Genomic DNA, 27,964 nt, shown 5'->3' with positions numbered 1-27,964 from the left:
TATCCATACAGTCAGACAGAAATGTTTCCTTTGAATGGATTTTATCCAAAATTTGATAGAAATATACAAATTTGGTCTTATGCCTATATGCTAAATTTCATCTATCTACCTCAAAGTGTTTTTGAGTTATTCTTAAACACAAAGGGGGCCACGGTGACCTTGTGGAAAGGTCTCGGCTTCGGAACCAGAAGGTTTCAGGTTCGTGACCCGATTCCCCCGAAGAACCGTCGTGTAAGGGGGTCTGTTGCACGTTAAATCCGTCCTGACCAAACGTCCTCCCGCTGGTGTGGTGTGGTGTGGAGAGGGAGGTGCCAGTTCAGGTGTCGTCCTGGTCATCTGACCGCGGTTCAAAATTACGAGTTCCTTCCCAAAATAGCCCTAGTGTTGCTTTAAACGGGACGTTAATATAACTAAACTTAAACACAAAATGCATGCCAAAAATGTGTTTTTCTATTTTAGAGATGTCTGAAACCTGTTAATTATTCAAGTTTTCGAGTTCGAATTCGTTGACGATTATATTTCTATCCGGAGGGAAGGCACCTTAGACATGTGCATGATAAACTTCCGGTATGGCAGTAAGTCCTCGCCAAAACGTTGGATATACAAATGGCGTGGTGTCAGCTCCTCTTACCGATAACATGCTCCTACTTAAGTGGTTGTATCGTGGCCGGTAATGGTCCTTAAGACTCAACCTCAATTCCTGCCAATGCTGTAGAGGCAGTCCGCTAATTCATATTTTTCTGTGTGCTGCATATAAAGACTGGTTCGGTTTAGTTTAGTTTAAATACATTAACATCCTGTTTTAAAGCAACACTAGGGCTATTTTGGGACGGACCTCGTAATTTTGAAACCATGGTCAGATGTCGAGGACGACCACTGATATAACACCTTTCCCCTCCAACCTTCAACACCACACCACACCACCTCAGAGGGGGTCGAAGTAGTCGATTTGTGATTTTTGTTTCTTTCTTTTTTCGTATATGAGAAAATAAAAATTAAGCACTTAGACATTTTTCCACCTTTTCCATATAGATAAATTCTTTATTTAGATTAATAAATTAAAATCCATCCTGAACTGTCAAGTTTTCAAAATAAACTCAAATCATAAACAAAATTTAATTAGTACAGAAACATTGTAGTTTTCCCTTCACTCAACAGTTGATTCCGCAGGGACTTGGATTTCCAGTCCACTGTTGAATTTCCCAAATTAATCCAATGCATTGGTGACAAAAATCTATTGACTCCGTACAAAAGAAACGGGATGCCAGCTCCAATTGAATTCGGAAACAAAACTCCCTTGCATCGAGTTGCCCTTTCATTCCCCTCTGTAGCTAGGATATAAATTTTTATGAGCAGCCAACGTGAGATGAATGCGATGCGGGCAGTGCCCCCCCCCCATCTTCCTTAAAGCGCGGCGTTCCAATAAAAACATTCCGCGGTAGACACTACATTATACATAAACAGGCCAAATGTCCCGTGTCACATGTTTTCCGTTATTTCACATTTGCATAATCGGGGGACGTGATACTGCACTCGACACGCGTTTTGTCACAGCGACTCGGCTTTGTTTAAAGGTGGTATGAGTAACTAGGATATTTTAAGATGTAAATATGTAATGGAGATGATTAACTGGGTTAGAAATGCAACTAGAAAACCTAACTCAAAAGTATAAATTGCTTTTTACTTTTTCGTGTACGAAATATAAAAGAAGTATTGTAATCAGTAATTGTAAATGTAATCAAAAAAAATTCGAATTCTAGATTTTGACGAATCTTTTCATTTCAAAACTCTCTTGAGTCCGAAAAACTACGGTTTAAGTTTCTCTGTCTTAACATTTTAAAGACTAGAGAACATATAAAAATTCGTTTATCTAGATTTCTTACCTTTTTCAGCTATCCTTTTCTGATATATTCGAGGTCATTTTTTTTGAAGAATCTTATCCAAATCTTGGTACATATCTTCATACTTTGATGATAAAACTATGTATTGAATTTCATTCGTCATTTCTTGCTGTCATTATTTTTTACCCTTTTTTACCGTTCCTTACTGGCTGTGTTATCTTGTCCACGTGTACACCCTGATAAAAAAAAAGACTTATTTTTGATGTGATTCATCCAAATTTAACCTATATCTACAATGTGGTATGAAAGTCACATACCAACTTTCATACTGGTGGTTCGTGGGAATTTGAGTTATCTTGTCTTCACAGTCACACTCTTGGTCACAGACAGACGGGTGCAATTACAATAATAATTTCTTGGTACTCAGAAATTCTTAAGAAATGGAAACTCATCGAAGTCTAAAATATAATATTTAATTTTAATTCTATTTTTTATATTTTAATTCTATTTTTTATATTTTAATGAAATAGTTGATGGAATTAAACAGAAATCCGAGATTGGAATTCTGTTCGCAGATACTGTATTGCATGTAAGATCCAATGTTGAACAGCAGCAAAAGACTGTATAGTTAGGAATTTGTATCGGAGATTTGCATTTCCGCCTACTCTTAAATTCCAGTATGAGTATTAAATTATTAAAATGGGAAAAAAACTTGCTACTCTGTGGTATTGGACCATTTGCATTATCTCCATTATCTCATGCAGTTGATCCTCAGTATGAATGAACGACCCGCTATTGAGTAAAAAAAAACAGTTTATTGCTTAAAACTGCTCTAAAGGAACCGAAAACTAAATCTTAATAGGGGACTGCCCATACTCGCACTTGAGGAAATCTCTAATGAGAAAATATGTAAGTAAGAACATATAGTTGTGAACTAGCAATAACTTAGCACCGCAAATCGCCAAATCGCTAAAATACATATTATAAGCAGAATTAATCTAATGATGTTGTCTAATTACAATTAAATTCAGAACTAAAAGTATATCATTAGTTTATTAAATAATATAAAATAATAACTTGCTACAAAAACTTTTATATAAATTAGAGCATTTCGTACTTTTTTTATGTGTTATTTTTATAAAATATCCTTATATGTGGCTTTTTTCTTTCATTGGATTTTTTTTTTTTTTTTTTTTTTGCTATGAAACAAAAATCGAATACTTAAAAAAATTCTAAATTTTTGACCCATTTTCCATTTACTTTTTCTGGGAATTTTATTAATAAATTCATTTGAGTCTTTTGCGAATGCAATGAATTTTGTGTAACAAGTTTCATTTTGATACTTTCTTTTATAGGAGTATTTATATATCACTTGGAAATGATTGAAGGATTCAAATCTTCTCTTTTGCACAAAAGATATTTATGACAGAGCAGAAGTATTAAGATCTATTTGACTAATACGATTTCTGAATTAAATTTTATTGTTAATTGAATAAATATGAAGAAATAAAAAAATTAATATTGTTTATCCGGCCACATAGAAGATAAATCTTTAAATAAATATCACAATAAGCATTTAATTTTGTTTTCTAGCTATGTACGATAAATTTACAGTAACTAAGAAATAAAAAAAAAATTGTTTAAAAGCTAATGAATTTTTGAGTATAAAATTTTTTTATTAAGGTAGCATTAGCAGGTAAATTTATTTGGTATTTTCTTAAATAAAACGGTTATACTCTTGAATCCTGACATTGATGATGATGATGTCGTGTCCGCGTTACTACGGAAAGGGGGTAAAGAACCCTGAGCACCCGAGGGCGGAAGTCTGACTTCTAGCTCATATGAAGATGAAACTAGCACATTCCCTTGCACAACCCCTTTTTACAGGGGGGGGGGGACATTCACACACCTCACAAATAGAACACAGAAGAAGAATCGCCATGCCCGAACCGGGATTCGAACCCTGGACGCCCAAATCACGAGGAAGATGCGCTACCCCTATGCAAGGATGCCGGCAATCCTGACATTAGAACCTGAAATGTAGCTTACTTGTTGAATACGGTGTTATTTTTATATTTTTAAAACTTGGCATATTTTATCAATATAAATTTTTTTTATTTAATATATTAATGCACATATTTTTCTGTCTTTCCAGAAATACCTAAACCCCATTCTTCAACCTACCCATCAAGAGGAGGCTTAGCAAGCAGTAGAGCTGAAGGTCAGTAATAACATCGTTTGAAATCCTTTTGTGATCCATTAATCTTTTCTATGTGTGCTTGTGGTTGTGTATGTCTGTGTGTCGGTGTTCTACAGACCAGCCCATTTAACCTAAAGCTATAAAACTTTACATATGTTTATTTTAGAGAGTGGAGATATGCAACTTGGAATTATTTCTTTTTTTAAATTTTAATTAAAAATATAAAAATATGTTGGCATTTTTCCGTGATAAGTTTCAAAGATATCAAAGCACAAAAACAATTTTTGCATCATCTAAAAATTCAAAATATTATTTTTTTAAATCATACCAATCTTTTTTACCGCATAAATATTCTTTCCTAAACTAATCTATATTAAGAAAATATGCCTTAAACATATTTTCATACAAGAATCCGAAAAACTTTGAACAAATGTTAAACATATCATAAACTAGCCGTCTTTGGCAACCAGCCGGTTCGCCAATCTTAATGTTCGTTAAAATTCATTATTCAGAAATTGGAATTGTCAGTAAGTTGGATCTTCCAGTATGGTGAAGCTTTCAAGTACCTATAAAAAATTGTTGTCGAATTGGTACCCATTAAATTGGATATCTATTACTTTGGATTAGACTCCGAGCCCTAGACCTCAGTTCCCTTGAACATTTATGAATAAATCTTGATCAAGAAATAAGTTAAGGATCAATAGGGACAGAGAAGATTAAAAGAGCTGTCATGGACGAAAGGCAAAAATAATAATAATAATGTTCAAACTGATAGATATTCACGTGGCATCCATAATTAGATCAGAGACAAAGAATAAAGGACAAACTATTAATTTCTGCTTTTTTTATTTCGTTTTTGTTATTAGTATTCTCTGCTTATGTTTAGAGCACAAAAATTAAATGCATTTAAATTTTTGTTCAATTTTTGATGTGTTTTGTTTTAATTATATGTTTGGCAGTTTTTAAATCCAATTTCAAGAAGCTCCCCACCTTTCGTGTTTCTTTTACCAGCCGCCTTTGGCGACCAGCCGATTCGCCAATCTTAATGCTCGTTAAAATTTTAATAATTAACTATTTTATGCTATTCCTACTTTAATAGCTTCTTCATCAAAATATTTTAAAACTTCAAATTTTGATAGTCATATAATTCTCTCATAATATTATAAACGCCTTCAGTCATAACGTAATATGTATCTCTCTCATTTTCTGTTAGTTCCCGTAGAATTTATACTATAAATTAAAGTGGAAATGATTAATCTGCAATTAATATAATTTTTTTTACTGAAACAAAGTATTTTTTTGTAATATGATTACTGAAAACAATCACTGAGCATTTAAACTTTATGGACACTAAAGAATAGCTTTCCTAATTTATGTAATATTTCAAGAATTTGTCAACAAAATATTCTCAGATTCATTATGACCAGAACGATTAATTAATAATGTTTAATTTTAAATGCATCAAACATCAAGAAAATAAATAGAATCGTTTCAAATAATCAGCCGAAAAATCTTAAGCCCAGCCTCATGACCGTTGGAGAAAAAAAACTGAAGCCGTACTCATTTGGCGGTGGGGAAAATAAAAAAAATTTTTTGGCGGGAAAGTTAGTTTTCAATTAATAATTAAAATTCTAATTAAAAATTCAAAAAAAGGGCTATATCTTTTAAGTTAGATCAAACTGCACACGCTGTGCAAATTTGATTAAAATCGGTTAAGTAGTTCAGGAGTCCATCGCGGACAAACAACGTGACACGTAATTTATATATATTAAGATAATAATACAAAAAGTCTTAGAATTCTAGAAGACCGGAATTGTTGATAAAATCACTATCGTATATATTTTATCGATTTTTTTTAATGAATTTTGGAAATAGTTGGCAAAAAATAAGGGAAATTCATGTTATTGCTGGTCTGGTTTACAATACTCTTTCCGAGACTATATTCTAAACCAGCAATAATCGAATATTGATAGTTCAGTGTGCACTTAAACAAACAATTTATTTTTGGCATAGTTGGAAAGGTCGAAGAAAGTTTTCGTCTATTCAAAATATTGAGTTATGGACAAATTTTTTCTGAAAGTCTAAGAAGAAAGTAACATATCCCATATATTGTGGCAAAATCAGGTTTATACCAAAGCTGATACTTAAAGTGCTTCGAAATAGTTTTGACAAAATACAAGATGATGCATTGCCCTTTTATAAGCAGTCCTTTGTTCATTCATATATTTGACTCAGCCAAATGGACTTAGAACAATTATCATCAAAAAGTCACGATGGCATTTTGTAACATTAATTAATTAACGGCATTTACAGTGAAAGATGTCATTTAAATATCTTTTGTTTGTTTCGGTTGCTTTGTTAACATTATCAATAATAGAATAAATTACATTCTTTTATCCAAGTTTTGAAAAATTAATATAACAATCCTGTGAAGGCATTCTGGAAAAATAGCAAATTGACTAGCCGCGATCGTAATCAAAGGGAGCAGATCGACATTTTCGAAAATCTGATTAGGTCGTGGTTGCAATATGCTCCATTCATAAAGTTGTCATTAGAATCAAATAAAAATCAGAAACGTGAAAAGTGGAAATTGGGAAGAGCCACGGGGATTTTTTCTGACGATACTTGTTTTTACACCATGCTTTATCATTGAAGAGGAATGACTAAATAAGATTAACTGTAGTAAAAGGAGAAACTGCATTATGGAGAAATGAAAACGTAACTCTTTATTTATACTATATGTATAAGAATGCTTGCATAGCTTTTATAACAGATATATCAAATGTTAAATTCATCTTGCATGTCCTCTTTTTGTTTCTTTTTTTTAAGATGATACGAAATGGATTAATCATGAATTGGAAGATATAATCTCCATGCTATTAAGTACCAAGAATTGGATTTTGTTATGAATTTGCCTACTATGCATATGCCCTTTGAGCATTTTTTAAAAATATACTCATAATACAGTATCTCTAAGCCTCTGACTATAAGAGTGAAATTTATCTCTGAAATTTAATTATTGTCAAGTATCATTACTAACTTGCTACTTTATACTACTACTTATTACTTTACTTACTGCCGGCGTCCTGGCATAGGGGTAGCGCGTCTTACCCGTGATCTGGGAGTCCCGCTTTGGGCATGGTTGTTCTTCCGTTGTTCTATCTGTTGTCCGTGGCAAGTGCCATAAGAAACAACGAAACAACAACTTTACTTACTACTTTATTAATATCAATTCCTGTATTCTATATTCGAGGAGGACATTACATGATGATTAAATGTTTTCGGGTTAAAGGCCATTTCCACAAGTAATAACCTTCATATTGCCATTTATAAACAAGGTGGTCCGTAGCTCCACCGAAAACTTGAACCGAATGGGTGGTTGAACACAAACAAGACAAACAACTCTTGTAGAAGAACATTCTCGACGTAGTCAAAGGACGATAGTTAGAAAGGGCTCATCGCCATTTCATAAAGTAAAAGAAAAGAATACACTTGGTAAAGAATTCTATAAAATAGGTTTAATGTAATATAAATTTACATTAAACTAATAATACATTTGCATGAATTGTTATATTCAGAACTTGCATTGTTTCAAATACAAGAATCTTTGAAATTTTTACAAATGTTCACTTAAAACCAAAATAAGCCATCAGAAGGCATCATATATTTAATTTGAAGGCTCCGAGGTTACAATATAGCTTTTTAAAATATACAATATAATATTTTTTATTTTTACTAAACACGAGTTTGTATAATTTAAATTAAGATTAAAGAAGCATTCTAAGAATAAAAGACTAAAAATTCAATTTTAGAAGAAATGTATCTTTGAATTTTACAAATGTGTACGTAATTTCAAATTTGATCACTATGTTAAACTATGTTTCTGAGTTTCTTTGGCACTTTCAGAGATTCCTATGACCTAACCCTTATTTTTCAATTTTTTTTTTATATTATATTGTCAAAATTACATATTTTTTTTTATCATGTCTTTAATTTTTTTTACTTTCTTTGTTCTTTATTAAACTGAACACTTTTCATGCTTAAAAATCTCCGTTTCGGTGCCCCACCCTTTATAAGGAAAATAAAGCTAAACAGAATTTAAAGAAAAATCTTGCTCTATGTTAGGAAAGTTATTTTTAAAACAGGAGAAAAGGAATAGCATATCACTTACCGCAATTTATTACCTTTTTGTAGACAATCTCCCAGTCTTCTATGAATTGGAATAAGAATCGGTTAAATGGGTTTTTCTTTTTTCTTTCTTTTCAATGAATGAAATATATGGGCAGTTTATTACTGCAATTGGTAAATATAACTTTTAATGAGACAGTTACAATTTTTGTTTAATAAACAGAAATTTTATTTTATCACCAGAAACTTTTTCTGATAAAAATTCTAAGTTTCTGAAAAAGTTCGATTTATAGAGAATTTGAATTTATGGAAGTTCGATATACGAAGCATCCTAAATTTATAATTATAAATTCTTTCAGGTACTCATCAAGCTACTGGAGAAAAAATGGTGCGAACATGGCACAAAGATGGTACTGAAGAAGGTAAGAAAATCCATAAGTATCATTATTATTAAAAAAAATGTTTTTTGTTTTGTAAAATTTGTATTAAAGAAAAAAATTCAGTTACAATCCCACACGAAAAATAAAAATGCAAATGATCGATAATACACGAAATACGTAAAGAAAATACATACAATAAAAGGAGAATGAATTCCCAGATAAACACACACAAAAAAAAATTTGACTATAAAGGAGAACACAAACTTGAAGTGAAAGAGCATACGAAGCAATTATGAACCAAACAGTTGATGGCATTAAACAGTTATAATTATGTAAAAAAACATCAATATTTAATAAATGGTTTGTACAATTTCTGCAAAATAAAATGGTCAATGTAATTTAAAGTAATAAAAATATTTCTGATCAAACTAGAAAAATAAATACAGTTTTGTAATATAAGACAATCGAACACATTATTAATAATTTTATACAAAAATTGCATACAATAAATACTCTATTGATCTCAAGCTATGAATATCGCAAATTGTGCGCAGGTAAATGAAAATACATACAGGGAAAAAATTCATTATTTCTATAAAACAAGTAATGCAATAACTTATTAAGTCTTTCTCAAGAATCTTACAATTCCAATAGATATCTCGAATAGGGATCAATATCTCAGATTTGTGTAAACAATACAGAAACATAAACAATTAATGCTTGCTTATTAGATAAAATATGAGTTTTTTACAGAAGTAATCCAACATATTTTAAGATTTTGAATTAATAGCATTTATTTGTTGTGGAAAAATTGTTAAGAATCGATATTAATATCTAGGCTAATAATCTTGCCAGAAGAAATCAAATCAGAAATATTGACTTGGTAGGAGGAAATGAAAGAATTATAATTCAGAATAAAAATATTTTTCAATGCTCTGAAATTATTTATTTTTATTACGTAAATGGTATTAATTGTAAGAATCCTTTTGCAAAAAAAGAGAGAAAATGACTCACTCAAAAGTTTTAAAACTTTTGCAAACAAAAGATATTTTAAAAATTCGTAAGATTATATAAATCATGGACAAATGATATAAAAAGAAGAAGTCAAAGACTGGATCCTTGTGTAACATCTGAGTGTTTGTAATCTTTGTCTGAAAGACCTCCCACAGATCTCTTTATAAGGAACAACTCTCCCCCCCTCTTCTTTTCTTACAAGTTTTTTCCTCGATCTCATTTTGACTGCAAAATTGCTTTGTGCTTAATCCATGAATCAAAATTGTTTTATCAGCCCCCAAGTGTGCTTGTGAAAAGTCTTTTATTAAACTGAACTGCTCAGAGTGCTAACTCAAAGTCCCTCTATTAAGATTAAAACTGATAGCACTCGTCTAAGTCAAACTTGATCTCTTGATGAATTGATCAGTAGGATACAATATTGCATTCAACTAAATGGGAGATTCTCTCTTTTTTTTTAATCCCTTCTCTCTTATTACAAACATACTCTTGCTCTTTCTCGCTTTTTTTTTATCCTTTTTTTTTCTTCTTTTTTGCAACTGAATACGCCATTCGGGCTCCATTTACAGTCATTATGGTTGGATTCGAAAGTTATTTTATTGATTACAATAGCTGATTTAAAAATATCGTCATCTGAAATAAAATGATTATAATTTTAGAAAAAAACTATCTTTATATCCAGAATTGTAAAAAAAAGTAAAGTAATTACGCGAAAATGAAATTAATATTCAATAGGAAAATATATTTAATTTGATACACTAAGCGAGTGAAATTTATTAAATATTTTTAGATGAAATGAGGTTTCCACCTTCTATTTTCTCATTAGGCCGAATAATCTAATAAAATATGACTTCTCTTATTTTTTGAGCAAATACATTAAGGTTACGGATTTAGTTTAGGTGACACTGATTTCAATGAAATTATTAAAGTGAAATGGTAACCTTAATTATTTTTAACACAATTATGCTTTTAATATGACATATTAATTGAAAATACATGACGTAAAACTCATTTTCGAACTCCTTACAGGATAGACCTTTAGATTTAGAACTAGCAAATTGTTCAAGTATTACTTCTTGGCTAGCAAATGCTCATTTTGAAAGCTTTACCGAATCTTAATTAGATTTTGAACTAGATATTAGAAGATTTAATTTTTTATCATAACTCAGGAGAATATTATTGCCCAAAACGTATTATTGCACTACTTTTAAAATTCAAAAATTTAGCTTTAGTACATATTTCTGAATATATTCTAATATAAATATGCATTGTTTAGTTCCTACATTAGATTCCATCTTGAATACTTGAAATATTCTAAGTGTATTGGTTCATGTTCATTTTAATTCCTTTGTTATAAAGAGACTAATTTGCTAAGCTCTTCTGTAAAAAGTACTGAAGGAAGTATACTATTCAAATATAAAATGAAACGAGATTTAAAATATAATTCTAAAACTGAACATCTATATTGTAGTGATTGGATTTTGAAGCGTAAGAAAATAAACGTCCATAGATGGCGCTAGGCAACTAGCGCGAGTGTAATTAAAAGAGTGATGTCATTCGAGTGTTGGCTCTTGGAGGTGAAGGAGTTACTGAGAAGAGTAACTCGAACGAATCTGCAATAAATTTGTTAAGTTTTCTATTTGCCTAATTTTTTCAAAGCACTCACGAACCAGCCACGACATATATTGACTCATTTGATCTGCTGAAGTTAATTTATTAAAATATTTTTGTTATTGGCCGAATTGGATTTATCATCTAAAGATAAAATCAAATATATTCTGTATTATGAATTGAATGCTCTTCATAGAACGAAATTTTGTATCAAAAGTTGCAGTATGTCCATATATTACATAATTTGTTATAATTGTTACTTAATTAGAACTGTGATAGAAAAAAATTCATCTGAAAGATTATAAAATTTAGCTAATTAAATTACATTTATTTCGAAAATATTGTTTATTAATTAGTTAATATTTATTTCGAAAATATTGTTGATTTTTCTTTTATTTTAAATTCAATTTAATTAATAGAATATCATCTTCTTAATTTATTTATATACCTGAACAATATGCCCCATTTTGTATTCGGCTTCGTAGAATGGAGAAAAGAAATATACTCATTTTGGATTTCTTTCCATTAATCATTTAAATTCAAAATATTTTATCAGAATCAAAAGGATAAAAGGACTACATTTTAAATTCTGTTTATCCTGCTGTGTTTTTCAGTCATCGTTATCACTTTCTAATGAACAGACAATGACAAAATTCGTCCAGTAATTGATATGGATCTGCAATTTTGTTATTAAGATTTCATATCAAATTTGAGTTTTTCTTGCTTAATATATGAATGAGTTATTGTTTTCACAGATAGGAATAAGTTTGAAAATTATTTTTTGATTCTATTAGTTCTAAAACGAAGAAACATATAATTCCCACTGTCAAATTTTTGTTAGCGATTACAATTTCCTTGTTGCATATTTTATATTTATAATCACTTTTTAACGATCACTACAAGAAAAGGAATATTACACAATACGTCTTTTTAAAATTATTCATGTGCTACTATACGCAGCGATTGCTTGTCGTATTGAATTACGAACCTTGATTGGATAGCAATGAAAGATTTAATTTCAGGCATTAAAAACTGTTTATTTATTTTCTCTATAGTGTATTCTAAGAAAATATGAAACAATCGTAATTCTAAAAAAAAGAAAGAAAACGGTAATTCGCTAAAAGATAACGATAAAAAAAAAATTTGAAATTAAATCTGAAAATAATTTTTTAGAAAGATCAAAATAGAAAACATCAAGCTTTCTTACTCTTTCTTCCTATGTCCTCATTTTCTAATTTGTAAAGAAAAGAAATGAAGGCAAAAAGAATTTTTACTTTTATGCTTCTATGAATTTCTAAAGCTAAAATTTCAAAAATCGAAAGTGGAGCATCATTTTTACTTGTTTTACTGTTATGCTTTTTTAATATCTAGAAACGAAAAAATGGAAACATGAAACATTTGTTCTATTTTTACCTTGACAATTTTTTTTTTCGATTTCTAAAAACAAAATTTCAAATTATAAAAAAATGAAGACATCAAGTATTTCTTTACTCCTATTTTTAATATCCGTTAATAGAAATTCTGTAAACAAATAAACATCAAGGTTGCTATATATATTGCTTTATGTATATATATTGCTTTTTATAATTTCCATTATAAAAAGGTATAGCAAAGGTATCCTATTTATAAAGGGCGACCTGTATAAAACCGTTTTTATTTTCAGCATCGTCCCTCATTTCTACTATTAGAGAACTTTTCAACAGCTTTGAAGAGCTCAATTAAAAACGTATTCCAGATGAAGTGATGGCCCTATTTAGGACAATGAAAACATTTGACAACCCCATCAAATATGCTGATAACTGTTTACTTAACCCTATTAACCTCATGCCTATTCTGTAGAAGGTTAACAAGAATATGCTTTCTCTGAAGTGTTGTTTTTCGAACTCAAATTCAATCGTCAGTCTGCAAGGACGTAGCGCTTAATAAATTAAAAACTTCCTGCTCCCATTTTGCGCAATTATTCAATATCATTAATAAGTTGTCTACCAACCTATTTTAATAAATGACGGGCAATGGCTGAGTTCCATAAACCACTCCGTTTTTATGCATTTCCAGATAACAATTCATTGCTTTTGGGTCTTAAAATCTAGAATAAATAATAACAACATCGACCTTGAGTTTTTTTTAATTTATTAAAAAATATGTTATTTTTTATGTTTTACTTCATTACATATAATAAAGAAACATGTATATTTTGAACCTCTTATAATTGAAAAATTGAATATAAAATACCTGACTCAGATTACCCAACAACAGACTACTTTCCAAGCTCCATTTATCTTCTACTTTTTCTTTTTTTTTTCCAATTATAGTTTAGCGTATTTACGGATAGAGGTGTATACTTCCTGACAAAGTACGACGCCTAAAATGTCATGCAGATCTCCAGATACGATGCTGGAATTACATATCAAATTGCAGTTGTTTAAGGCATCCGAATTCGGAGCACTTTTTTAGAAAAACATGGTGTACACATACTTTAACCGAATTTCCGGGTTTAAAACTATTCAAAATTAGTCATAAGATGTCAATATTTGAAATAAACATTAAAACTTTTTGAAAATTGGCATTTAATAGCATAAATGTATGCAAATTCTTTAAAAACTTCGAATTGGCTACACCAAAAACTATTACTCTCATTTGAAAAAAACTTATACTAAAATAAAATACATAGTTTTCTCTAGGGAATGAACTACGATCGTCTGGTTATAATAATAAATAAAAATTTTAGAACTAGTCGAAGAATTTATCATGACATTTTTAGTAAATTTATGACGTTATTGTTCAAACAATAGGCTGTAAATTAAAAAAAAAATTCCCTCAATCTCAATTGTTTTAGTTTATTCCCTAGAACATAGTATAAAGATAAAGTCCACCAAATTTTATGGTAATTTTGAGTTATTTGATTTAAAGTGAGCAAAAAATAAGAAAAAATAAATTTTCAGAAAATTGCATTTAAATTATATACTAACATGTTTTAATAATAAATTATGTGTGTACATAATTAAAATTCGACATATTTATAGGTTATACCTTCTTCCTCCACAGCATTTAATAGATAAACAAATATAATTTCAAAAGAACATTTTTCTTTTGCGCTTCTAAGCATTCATTGAAATGTCAAAATCATTCGTTTCTCATAAAATGCTATATATATATATATATATATATATATATATATATATATATATATATATATATATATATATATATATATATATATATATATATATATATATATATATATATATATATATATACTGCAGGCTATTGAACACAGAATGTTTATAAAATCATGTGACAAACTTTAAATAATGGTGGGCATACAAAGGAAAACCATTTCTTTGATGAAACAGCGGGTCATAAAGGCTACAAAAGTTCTCACTACGAATAAATTAAGAAAAAGAAGAGGGTTCACCAGATAAAGTATATGACATAAGTTTAATAGAATATATAAATTTACAACCGTAGTATAACATGAAAAATAATTTTATAAATCATACGCACCATGGTAGATACAATAGCCTGCAGGTCATGCGAAAATCTTGAAGCCTTCGATCTACTTAATCCTATTGATACTGAAAAGCCTCAAGCGCCTATTGAACAAAACTACGGCAGACGCCCAGGACATCTTTATATTACTGCGAAATTTCCTCTCCTTTTCATTTATGATTGATTCAATACCCACTGAAGTACTTTTTTCGTTAGAGATTTTTGTCCAGATGGGTTTGAGGGTCAAAAAAGTTCCCTGAGAACTTACAAAGAATGCCCAAGCATATGTTTAAAAGGCATCAATTAAGTAGGATCCTCTACTGCAGCGATTCTCAACCTGTGGGGCGCGCCCCCCTAGGGGGACGCGAGCACACTAGAAGGGGGGCGCGAGAATATCCATGAGAAAATATTATGACTGAAAGTAAAACACACATACACATAGAAAACAAAATACATTTCGACATATTTAATAACTAATTGAAGTAAAACAACTTACTTAATCAAAACATACTAAATTAAAAACCAATTTAATAATTATTAGTGACTTCCTTGGGCCTGTCTTACAGAGCAAAGTTTTTCGAAGGAAGGCTTAATATTAGAAATAGCCAGTCTCAGTTCTCGAACATGTCGACCAAGTACCTCAATTTCATCACAAATAAACTATCGCGAAAATTCTCGGCCTCCTGTCTGTTTTCTTCTTCTAGGAAATGGCGATTTCTTCTCTTAACTCATAAACACATTGCAAAAATTTCCCACGTGATGACCATTTTGCCTCGCAATAAAATAGTAACGCTGAATGTACTGAACCCCATGTCTTCACAAATTGCGGAAAAGATTCTCGATTTCTGGGGTCTCATTTTTATATAATTTACTACGTTTACAACTGTAGTTAACACAATATTCAAACTAGAACTCATTTCTTTCGAAGCCAAAGTTTCTCTGTGGATCATGCAATATGTGCACTGAGGCGATTTTTGTTTTAAAAGTGCTTGTATATCTTGGAATCTTTCGGACATTGAACGAGCACCATCGGTGCATATTCCGACTCAATTTTTCAATTCTATGTTTGCCTCATTCATAAAATCATTTAAAATAGCAAATAATGCGAGTGCTGATGTTTTGAGTTCTATTGGTTTGCAGAAAACTAATTCTACTACTGACATATCACCACAAATTCGAACATGGCAATTAAATGAGCATCTTTATTGCTATCTGTTGCTTCGTCAAGCTGTATTGAAAACAATTTGTCACGCAAATTGTTATGATTGTTATTGCTTGTTATATGATTTTAATTTTAATTCGAAGAATTGTCTGGGTTTGTTGACGTACTCACTATGAAGCGTTTCCGAATGTCGTTTAAGTTTATTAGGTTTCATGCTGTCTGCGGCAAACAATTTTGAGCAAATGATACACAGGGGCCTATTTACTTCAGTACTGGTAAACCCAAAATTTAAGTATTCTTGAGAATATTTCCTTGATTTTATTTTCGGAACCACGCTGTGTATTTGTTGATGCTTGACTATCGTCCAATGTTTGCTTACTTCCGTTTAAAAATTTATTCATGAGTCTGCATAAATCTGCTGCCGTGAATATTTTTTATGGTGAATTGCAATTAACACGAAAACATATATAACATATAAATTCACAATTGATTCGATAGTGATAAAAGGATCGACTCGAATGAGACTGGCTCTAATTGAAACTTGCGTATCGAATATTTTCCTTCTTCTTATGATAAAGCATTTACTCCGCGCATGCTCAAGACGGCCTCGGTCGTGTGGATTCCCTTGAACAAACATTCCTATTTTTTTTTTCACTTTCGTTTTGTCATGCTTCTGTTTTATTTCTTTTATTATTTTAAAAAATGTATTCCCCGTTTCTAAATTTAGCTCACCCCGTCTAGTTTAACTTTCATTGATGAATTTTTCTACTTTCATATTCTTTTAACGTTATCTCCCTATTTGGCTTTCAGTTCAAATATAATATTTAAATTTTGTCCGCTTTCATTCGCTTCATCTGTTCACTGTCCGCTTGTCCAAAATGTAAGATGTGATTTCTTGCCAACGTTGGCTCGCTTTTTCTCTCGTTTTGGCAGTTAGTTAAAAATAATTTAAAAATAGAATTCAAAATACTCAATATACATTGTTGTTGTATACATTTTATTGTAAGGGGGGGGGGCTCGTTGAAAGTTATGATTGAAAACTGGGCCACGAATACTGAAAGGTTGAGAAACGCTGCTCTACTGCATATCAAACCTTTAGAACACGGGCTGTCATTGCGTGTTTTCAGGTGGTAAGAAATTTTTCTTATTTTTGAAAGAGAAACTCGAATGTTTCGCTATTCTAAAATATCTGGACGTAAATGATCGTATTAACAAGGGACTTAAATTAAGTTCTCAAGAGATTGAACAGACCATCATATTGTTATGCTACTATAAATTTATATTGTCTTATTCCTGTCAGATGTTGGAATGTGTAAGAAATTATAACGCGCGTGCACTTGAATACAGTAACTAAAGCAACGAAAGGTTGTTTTTCACGATATTGAGCATTTTAAAGGATTTTTTTTTCATCTGAAACTTATGGGTAACATACCAATGAATATCATCGTGTTAAAATTATTTGTTACGCTTTCACTGGACTACTATTAAAATTCCTTCTATGATTTTAGAATTAGCCTGCATTAAGTTCAAAACTTCAAGGAAGTTAGTAAAGTCAGACTTGCTATATCGGCAATAATGCTTAAAAAATTCTTCACCATCCTCTCTCTCTAAAAATGCAATTTGTTTTGAGAAGCGAGTTATTAAAAAGCAACTGGAGTTTCTTCGGGAAACTTTCCCGCATACTCTCCATAGGGTATATCCCACTTGCGCCGCATAAAATTGTGGACCTTTGGATAAAGCCGTGAATAACTCGCATGTCATTGGTGAACGGTATTTACATAATGTAAAACTTTGGTATGGACCTACTGTTTTTATTGAATTTATCAGGAGAATATGTATTTTGGGCATCTTTTTACAGGACGATTGGCACAAAAATTTGACACGAAACTACTTTTGTAATCACTAGAAAATCTATTAAATTTCACAGATTTAAGTCCTTGCATTTATAAATTATGTCGTAAACATGATTGCGAAAGTGCAGACCAACAGATGGTTGACCTTTCGATAAATTTGGTTCCAAATTTGATGAAAATCTTCATTTCGAATGTAAACCCATATACCAAATTTTATCTATCTATCCTTTTATGTATCGTAACTGTCTATTTCCCTTGTACTCAGACAATTAGATAAAGAGACTTTCTGTTCATGCATTTTGTTCAAAATCTGATAGAAATCTATAAATTTGGTCATAAGTTCTATATACCAAATTTCAATTGTCTAGCCCAAAACCTTTTGAGTTACCGAGTTCCCATACAAACAGATGGAGGGACAGACGGATAAATAGAATTCTAAAAACTTGTATTTCTACGACATTTTCGCATTTTTCAAATTGCCATATTGGTGCTAATAAAGTATCTATTATTTGTGATCAAATTTAGTTCCTCGTGTTGTCGAGAAAAATGTCATGATAATGTTTCTGAGCTTGAGTTGGTGCAGGTGTTTTCTTCCTATTTCAGAACTCTACCCTCTGTAGAAATATAAACACTCCACATATTATTTAATTCATATAGATATTAAGCTGATATAATCCTGTTACCGAAGTCACGGGAAAAAAATGAAAAAGAAAGAAAAAGTCTACTTTAAATTTCTCATTTCTAGCATATATTTTATCGTAAATCAGTGAATTAAATAGCCTTTAACATATTTTGTTTCAATTTTCATCATTTTTTCATGAATTCATTTTATTTTGATACATTTAGAACATTCTTTTGTCAAAAATCTTTCATTTTGACAAAACCTTTATCCATGAAGCATTTCTAATATCTTGATAAAATTTGAAGGCTATTTTCACTGATATATTTTAACATAATTCATATTTCAATAGCCAGTGCATAGCATTATACAGAGTTTTCGATCTTAAACACGTTCTTTGTTACGGTTTCTACAAAGCAGAACAACAATACAAGGGTTGTTATGTGCTGTTACAAAAGTATATAATGCATAAATAATCTACACTGGATGTCAAGCAAGTCTATTCTGATGTTATCAAACAAAATATAGTTCACAATTTCTCTTGCATTTTTCAAGCTTTAATTTTTGTGAAAGCATATGCAGTGCATGTTTGAAGAAACGTATCCTTGCTGAGCCTTATAGTATGCATCTCCTGTGAGTTGAAATGCTATATCGCCAAAACGAAAAGACTCTGTTTAGTTTCGATATAACTTAACTGTTAATGCATAGATAGGTAATATTCAAAGCAAAAGAGATTCGATATTTTCCTCTATGTACGATAACATTTAATTAACTTACTATGACTTATATTTTTGAATAATTTCAAACGTTTACACAAGAAGATGAAATCGCATAATCTGTTTATAGCTTAAAATGGTTAAATCGTGTTTCATTTTTTTTTCAGGCTTCAAAATAGAAAAAAAATCTTTAAAAAAAACTTATACTAATACTTTGATAAAAACTTATATCAATACTTTGAAACTTTAGTGTTTTAACTGTGTATTAGTAATAAAAAGGAATGAGCATTTGTTTGTCAGTTGGTGTCTATCTATAGAGCAACTAAATTTGTCCTGTGTGTGAAAGGAAGGATGCTTTTTAATTTATTTAATTAAAAATTTTTCGACATTTTAGGATTTTTTTTCTGATAATGTCCGGGAATATAATTACAAAAAAAATTTTATCATTTACTTTAAATACCAAAAAATAAATCTTCTTAACTATACCATTTAAGTTGCTATTGTGTAGATAGAAATATCTTAGTAAGAAATTTTTTTATCTTTCTTGTTGATATGATAATTTTTTAAACTTTTAAATTGTTAGAAATACTTTTTAGCGGAATTTCCAATTACACTTTTATTCGTTAGTTGAATATCTTTTTATTTATAGCACAATTTTTTTTCTTTTCTGTTCGTGTCTTACTCTGAAATCTCTAAAATAGATCGTTGCACCTAAAGAAACCAAAATTGGCTGACAGGTATATATATAAATTAGATCCTGAAGATATACACAACCCTCCAATCCTTTAAGAGTTGAGTCAAATTTTAGCCTTTTTGTCAGTAAATTTCAAAATCATTTGTTTACAAAAATGATTTTTATACCGTTTTAAAATGAAAAAAAAACTTATTTACCGTATTATATTAATTCTATTACAGTACGATATTTAATTCCATTTTAATAGATTTCTAAATAATCGTGATTTGTGATTCAAGGTCCAAAGTTTAAATAAAAATTCAGTGGTTGATTTCAACTGTTGGCAAGCAGCCAAAAAACTCATAGTTATAAAAATTAATCCAAAAAAATTCCTCAATTTCTGTGTTTTAAGGAATTATTGCATTGCATCTAGAACGTACAAGATAAAATAAACATAAAGAAATTTGGCATTAAATATGATGCTATATGAAAGAGTTCTCAAGCTCTCTGTAAACTTTTAGATATTCTAAATGAAAATTTACTTATTTAAGTATAAAGCGGAATTTTTTACTTTTTTGTGAATATTTATGCCATTTCAGAGTGAGAAACCTATTTTTAGGATTATATTAGCTCCATTACAGTGCTATATTTAGTTCCATTTTTTTTTAAATTCTAAATAATCGCAATTTGCAATAAAGGTGATTCAGATTCAAAGTTCGGATGAAAATTCAGCAGTTGATTTCAAAAGTTCGCAAACAGCCAAATAATGCAGCTAATATTAATGCACAAAAAAATTCTTCAAATTCAGTTTCAAATATCAAATCATTTCATTTAGAAAAGAAATATTACAATGAGCATAAAAAAATCTGTGTAGCCGTCTCGGCATTGAATGTGTTGAATATAGTTCTATACGAGCATTCTCAAGTTCTCAGTGAACTTCTAAGTATTAAAAAAATTTCTAAAGTAAAAAATATATATATCCTTGAAGGGTTTACAAATAGAAAAAATAGTGAGTTGCAGATGGAATGCATTCTGTGAGGCAGATTTTTCTTCTTCTAATCTCCACCCTTCTTGCAGGTCGGATGCAGGACTTGGCAAACGGAGATTTGGAGAAAAGAGACTCACCCTCTCCAGTCACAGTTTTCGCCGGGTCGGAAAAAGGTTATTTCATTCACTTTTATTCATTTTTTACACTTTATTCCTATTTAAATTTATTGCTGGATCTTTCTATAAAATTGTATAGAAACATTTTTTTTCGTCTATATTTCGATGACTTGCTCTGATCTATGCATGCAAGTTGTTGTGATTGGATTGTTGGGTTGTTGGGAAGCAAATTGTTGGGTCATTTGTTAGATTAATAATCTACTTTGAAAAATTAAAAATAAGTTTTTAAAAAATTTCTCTCGGCAAGCTGAAAGGCAATGGAAGATTACTTTACATCCAAGTTACAAACCCCCCGGGGGGGGGGGAATCTCGAAATGAGAATTAAATACTTTCAGCATGGTGGTTGGATCTCGCCACCCCATGGTGGACAAATAGGTGGGGAATCTGACTCCTCCCATCGATGACGGGACGTACTTCCTTCGGGGAGGGTTGTACCGTTGCCGGTGATGACCCATAGGACTCAACCACAGTTCCCGTCAGTATTGCTGTTGCAGCGGTCCGATCATTCAGTTTTATGGTTTAAATACGTGTGTCTTCGTGGCGGGTTGGAGAGTCAAATGGTTGACTTGACTTACATCCAAGTTACTACCTGCAACAAAAATTGCTGATGTTAGAAACAGTCAAATTTAGGACGTGAAAATCACTTTTCATCCCCCAACTTCTAAGATGTTACAGTTATAGAAAAACTTTTACGAAAGTGTTTCGTCATAATCAGGCGCGAATTTGGTTTGTTGGATTTTATGTTTCTATCTTCAATAATAAGGAAGTTATAGTGAAATAAAAATTTCACCCCCCCCACACACACAACTTTCCACTCCCTATGAGCTAGATAGTCCATTTATGAACTCATTCAAGGTTTTTACATTTCTTACACCATATTCCAGTTTGATAAATATCCAAACAAAACTGCTCCAGTTATTTACTTTATAATATATATATATATGAACTGTAGAAATTTGCCTGAAGTCTTGTCATGAGAACCATTGCAATAAGCAATCTTCCTATAGGAATCTACCTAAAATTGCTGAAAACACACTCTGTAGGTTTGAACTATGACCATACACGAGCTGTGTTCGAAAAAATCTCTGAGTGATTTTTAATCCATACTAGCTTAATGTATACATCACTGATGTTAACAAAAAATTGCATTTGAGAAATCATTTTATTAAATATATGGATCTTCTACACTGGAATGGTATTTAAATTCAGAACTGTTATTATTGAAAATAAATTTTAATATTTTCAAATACTACTGTATAAATGGTGACTAATTACTGCTAAAGATTTCATTTTTAAATTGTTATAGACGTATACTTCCAGCTGGAAATTAAATTTTATATTTTTTGGAATCCATATATGTACTTCAGGAAATTTACAGAGTCTAAATTTGGGCAGAGTCATCATCTGATTAATCAAGTTTACTAAAATACTTCTGATTCTATAATATTTTAAACAAATTAAATTCCAGATTTCTGGGACTAAAATTTATCTATTTATGACACTTTGAATAGCAGTATTTTTAACAAGATTAGACCTTTTCAATGCCCCCTTGGAGAAGATCTTCCAATAAACACAGATTCTGCTTGTGGTGGCAGTTAATTGGCCTAAAGTAATTAAAACCAAAATTTCATAACTCGGTCAGTTTTAAGCACAGAATTGAAGGGGGTGTGGGGAGTATATCAGTGAAACATCAGCGGATCATAAATATTTCATTAAATGTATCTAGTAGGATTACGAGATTATTAAACAAGTTTCGTAACTGTTTCACTGTTGTATTATAGACTAAATCTATTTAAAATAAAATCCTTTATGTCAGAGCATTTTTCCAACTTTCTAAGTACAATACAATATTCTGTTCCATACATTACAATAAGTCTATACTTACAATAAGTCTTTACTTACAATAAGTCTATACTTACAGTCTATAAGTCTATACTTACAGTCTATAAGTCTATACTTACAGTCTATAAGTCTATACTTACAGTCTATAAGTCTATACTTAGTCCAATTACAATAAGTCTATACTTACAGTCTATAAGTCTATACTTAGTCCAATTACAATAAGTCTATACTTACAGTCTATAAGTCTATACTTAGTCCAATTACAATAAGTCTATACTTACAGTCTATAAGTCTATACTTAGTCCAATTACAATAAGTCTATACTTACAGTCTATAAGTCTATACTTAGTCCAATTACAATAAGTCTATACTTACAGTCTATAAGTCTATACTTAGTCCAATTACAATAAGTCTATACTTACAGTCTATAAGTCTATACTTAGTCCAATTACAATAAGTCTATACTTACAGTCTATAAGTCTATACTTACAGTCTATAAGTCTATACTTAGTCCAATTACAATAAGTCTATACTTACTTTAATAAATTAGAAATCAGTTTTGAAACCATGATTAAAAGCATAAAAATAACAGACTTTATAAAGCATAAAAATAACAGACTATATGAAAAGTATGGGAGTTGTATGAAGCTTATATCGAAAATATAAGAGTTTGAAATACCGACCAAGCTAAGTATTAAAACATGATAAAACTTGGAGGTCAGCTACCGAAAGCACATATGGGAAGATAGAAAAATTATAAAAAAAGCTTCAGTATTGTTATAAAGCGTTAACGAGTCGATGCCAACAATACTCGCATAAATATAAAACTTCTCAAGAATTAAAAATTTAGAGAATTCGCCAATCGCATGCATCACAGCTATAGTTATGTATAGTGATGCAATGTCCTTTTGTCACCTGAAAAAGGTCCAATGCACCCCATAATATACCCGAGTGCTATTTTAGTGCTTAAAAATGAACATGAACTTATTCTATTGCACATTTTATCCCAGTAAAATCTGTTCTAGGAAAATAAAATGAAAAAAGTAAAGGTATTGGATTGATCTGAAAAATCCTATTTCAGTTGAATAACATGATATTCGAAATAACTGATTAATATCAGCAGTGAATTCCCAATGCATATCAGTATATCTCATTACCTTTGAAAAAACTTGCTTTTCTTAATTATTGATTGGTAAAAGATATTTTGGATTAACATCGCAGATATCTGTCTTTAACAAAAAGGAAGGAAAAATAAAATCAGGACAGAAATCGAATCCTAATGTTGCTTTTCGCTGACATAAGAAATGGAACTGTCAAAGAATTTAGACTCTGGTTATTAGATTTTTCTATGTGACACATGTAATCCACGAAACAGTCACAGTGAATTAGAAGCTCTCTGATTTTTAAAAGTGTCTGGCTTGCTACAAGACAGACATTTGTGCGTAGTTTTATTTTATTAAATACATATACTGAGGGACAGTGAACTTTAAAAACTTATTGTAAAAAAGATATTGGAGAAATTAGAGAATTTTTTACTTCACAAAAGAATTTTTTCGGAGTATAATCATTATTTTATTGCCTTTTTAAATGAAAAAAAAATTGGTTATATGTTTATTTTTTCCAGTGCTATATATATATTCAAATCTAATTTCAATTCTAATTAATTTCCTAATTTATATTTTACATTAGCCCATATTAACTTCATTCTAAAATGTTCTCTTATTTCTCTGATCCAATTCCATTTTTTTATTTAATTTATTATACACGCGCTTTATAAAATTACCCATTTCAGCATTTTCTCAAGCTCCGAGTGAAGGGATAAAAATCCTTAATGCTTACAATATTATTTCTAAGATTCCTTATCCTAAATCTACATATGTCAAAAAAAATCCTTATCAAAATTTCATAGTAAAATCATTCTCATAGAAAATTTTTGGTTTCTTCTGCTCTTGTTTCGCGTTGTAAACGGACGTTAGTTTCATTATCGCTTCCTGTACATAATATACCTCCCGGAAGAAATAAATTGAAGTTTGAAATTTTCAAAAGTGTCTTGAAGTTTAAATTTTCAAAAGTGGTAAGAAATGCGTCGGTCTACATCGCGGCACAAGAGCAGAAGAGACCAAAAATTTTCTATGAGATTGATTTTACTATGAGATTTTGATAGGAATTTTTTTAACACTTGTAGATTTAGGATAAAGAATCATAGGTATTTTTGAAAGAATGTTGTAAGCATTAAGGATTTTTATTCCTTCACTCGGAGCTTGAGAAAATTCTGAGATCAACCTTTCTATAGAGAGCTGTACAATTAATTAAATAAAAAAAGTGGGAATAAGATAAGGAAATAAGAGAACATTTTAGAATGTAGTTAATAGGACTAGATTAAGATAAAAGTTGTATATTGTATAACATATATTTAAAAGCAGTTTCGTGGCCGAAGAGAGAGAAGACACTTCGAATTTTTAAATTTCGCTTTATTCCATCCCGGGAGGTATAATTTATGTACAAGGAAGAGTGACGAGACACGTTAATCACACACAACACAAGAAGAAAATGAGAAAAGAGCGAACGAAATATTTATTCATATGATTATATACTATGAGATTCTGATGTGGGTTTCTTTACACGTGTCCATTTAGGTCAGGGAATTATAGGGATCTTTTAAAAGAATGTGTTTAGATCAACAAATTTTTATTCCCTCACTCGGACTGTGGGAACTTGTCGATTTCAGCAATTTTACATAGCTTCTGTTGCATTAATTAAATGCAAAAAGTGGAATTGGATTAGAAAATAGGTGAACATTTTAGAATAAAGTTAATATGGGCTAAATTAAGATAAAAATTAGGAAATTAATAAGAATTTAAATTGGATTAAGATATATTATTACATATATATGTATATATATTTTTCATTGTATTATTTTGTAATTAAATATTAAAATCCTTATAGAATTTATTTTTGTGACCTTGAGATAACCTTTGAAAAGAATTGGCACTGTTTTTCTTCATCCTTACATTGCTTGAATCGATTTCTTCAGTTGAAATGTTCAAAAATACCTCGGACATCTAACGATTTAATTTTCCCCAAACAAGAAAACGATTGTTTAATCCATTCATTCATACCTCCATTATTTCTACAACTAAATCTGCTAGAAAACCTTACAAACTTTTCCCGAATTCGAAATTTTTATTCTGGAATTTCCTTTGTTTTTCTTCGCCCAATTTATTCATTCCATTCCTAATTTGAACAAACTGCACTTAGCCGAGATGCAATCACCGAAATAACGAATGAAATAATTATACAAACGCAAAAGAACCCAAGAACAAGAAAATCTTTTAAATTAAGCTTTCTAATTGAATCTTCTGAAGAAAAGTAAGTGCTTGGATATTCCACCCAATTAAACCTGCGATGGTTCTTCTTTATTTTAATTGGAAGAATACCCTCTTAGCGATCGGAAGAATAAAAAAAATATATTTGGATTCTGAATAAATAGATATAGAACATGTAAGGCTTTGTGTATTCTTTGTCGAATTCGCCCAATTATTTTCGATTAATTTGGATATAATCAAGAATTTTTCATTTTGTAATTCTGATGAAAACCTATTTTCTGATTGCTTTTCTAGATGGAATATTAAAAATTAGAAGCATATCGAAAATTCTCTGAAATATTTATATTCTAATTGCTATTGTAAGTGTCAATAACTAAGGAAACATTCAAAAAAATTATAAGAAAATTTTATTAAATATTATTTTTAGTATTTTTATTTCTAAACAATGGTTATATAGAATACTCCAAAATATTTTTATTATTCTATACGAAATATTCATCGAATATACGTTTAATTAACACGCATTTTAATGATTTACTGGCAATTTAGTTACAAAATTCACACATAAAAACAATGCTAAAAGTGAATATACACCTGTACGTATTAACCCTGTTTTTGCTTAACAGGCTAACTTTTGCTTTAGAGAAATTAAGTTTTTTACTAATGATACCAGGGCAGATACCCTTACAGACATATGAAGAAAAAATTATGTAACAGAATTTAGTTTTATACAGAAATAAATAAATAAAACACTTACATAAAAAATAATGGCAGAAAAATGCATATAAAATTTTGCTAATTTTGTTACAATAAAGAAATTAATTTTTAATTACTAAACCTTTTACCTGGACCATAGCTTGTAATCGCTTAAGCATGGATATAACCAGTTTTTGGGTTATTTCAAGTGAAATTTTAGCTCATATTGCCCTTAGGACATTCTTGAGATCCTCTTTAATGGTCGCACCATGTTCGTGGACAGTTTTCTCAAAATGGGATCACAAATTTTATATAACATTTAAGCCTAGAAATTTCAATGGCGTGTGTAATTGTTGCATCCAGTGTACAAGTATACTTGAAATTCCTCGCAGTATGGTTAGATCGTTGTCTTGTTGAACGATGAAGTTTAATCCAAATCCTAATTTATCGTCACTTTTTTGTAAATTATCTTTAAAATGTCAAGATATACCAGTCTATCCATAGACCATCAATGAAAACAAGATCTTCTACTCCGTTTGCTGCCATACAACTTCAAACTAGGATGATCCACCGCCATATTTAACCTTCTTTATAATATTCTTTTTACCCAATTATTTTCAACTCTCCTCCACACTTTGTATCGACCATCAATCCGATATAGATTGAATTCGTTTTCATCAGAGAAAATAGCACTGTTCCAGAAGATTTTGGGCTTTGAAATATGTTCGTTTCCAAAAGAGAGTCTCTTTTTGCTGTTGATGCAAATAATGAGTGGCTTCAGTGTTGGATTATAACCATGAATTCCTGTATTATGAAGAAAACATTCAATATTTTCAGCTGAAAGCTTTTACAATTGCTAAGGACATCGATGAGGCAAATTTTAGAGCTCTTAACTTTGGATTTTTTTTTATTGAACGTATAATAATCTCCCTTTCATCAAAGTTCAAAATTTATTTCACGGCCATGTTTCCTTAGTGAGAATGCCATATTCAATTTTGTATATTTGTTTCTCGAACAAATTTATTTTTATATACAGAAGTTTCTGTAGTATCTATGAGCAATAAAAGTTTAACGAAAGGAAAAAAGAATAATGAAAAATAATGATAAGTAATCATTAACCTTAAGACAAAAAGGTTTGGAAAGAAACAATCAAATCCCTTAATCAGTATTCAATGACTTGGACGTGCTCTGAAATATACAAACGGTATATATAAAAACACTTCCAACGTTTACTGTCTAATTTAAGACCGATG

General features: G+C 30.3%; 1 protein-coding gene across 2 annotated transcripts in view; it reads left to right on the top strand.

Moving 5' to 3' along the window:
- The window catches only part of LOC129981128 (lachesin-like), a 639,355-nt gene that overhangs the window by 600,139 nt on the left and 11,252 nt on the right, over positions 1-27,964 (top strand). Inside the window, exons 7-9 of one of the 2 annotated variants that reach the window (XM_056091819.1) lie at positions 3,997-4,062; positions 8,529-8,591; positions 20,761-20,844. In XM_056091819.1, the coding sequence (XP_055947794.1) occupies positions 3,997-4,062; positions 8,529-8,591; positions 20,761-20,844 (213 nt within the window). The remainder of the gene's footprint in view (positions 1-3,996; positions 4,063-8,528; positions 8,592-20,760; positions 20,845-27,964) is intronic. The other variant, XM_056091820.1, reaches the window with a different exon arrangement.

The sequence above is a fragment of the Argiope bruennichi genome, chromosome 8 (assembly GCF_947563725.1).
Source record: "Argiope bruennichi chromosome 8, qqArgBrue1.1, whole genome shotgun sequence".
In the NCBI taxonomy this organism is placed as follows: Eukaryota; Metazoa; Arthropoda; class Arachnida; order Araneae; family Araneidae; genus Argiope; species Argiope bruennichi.
The sequence above is the reverse complement of the archived record's forward strand: the minus strand, read 5'-3'. Positions and strand labels throughout refer to the sequence as shown.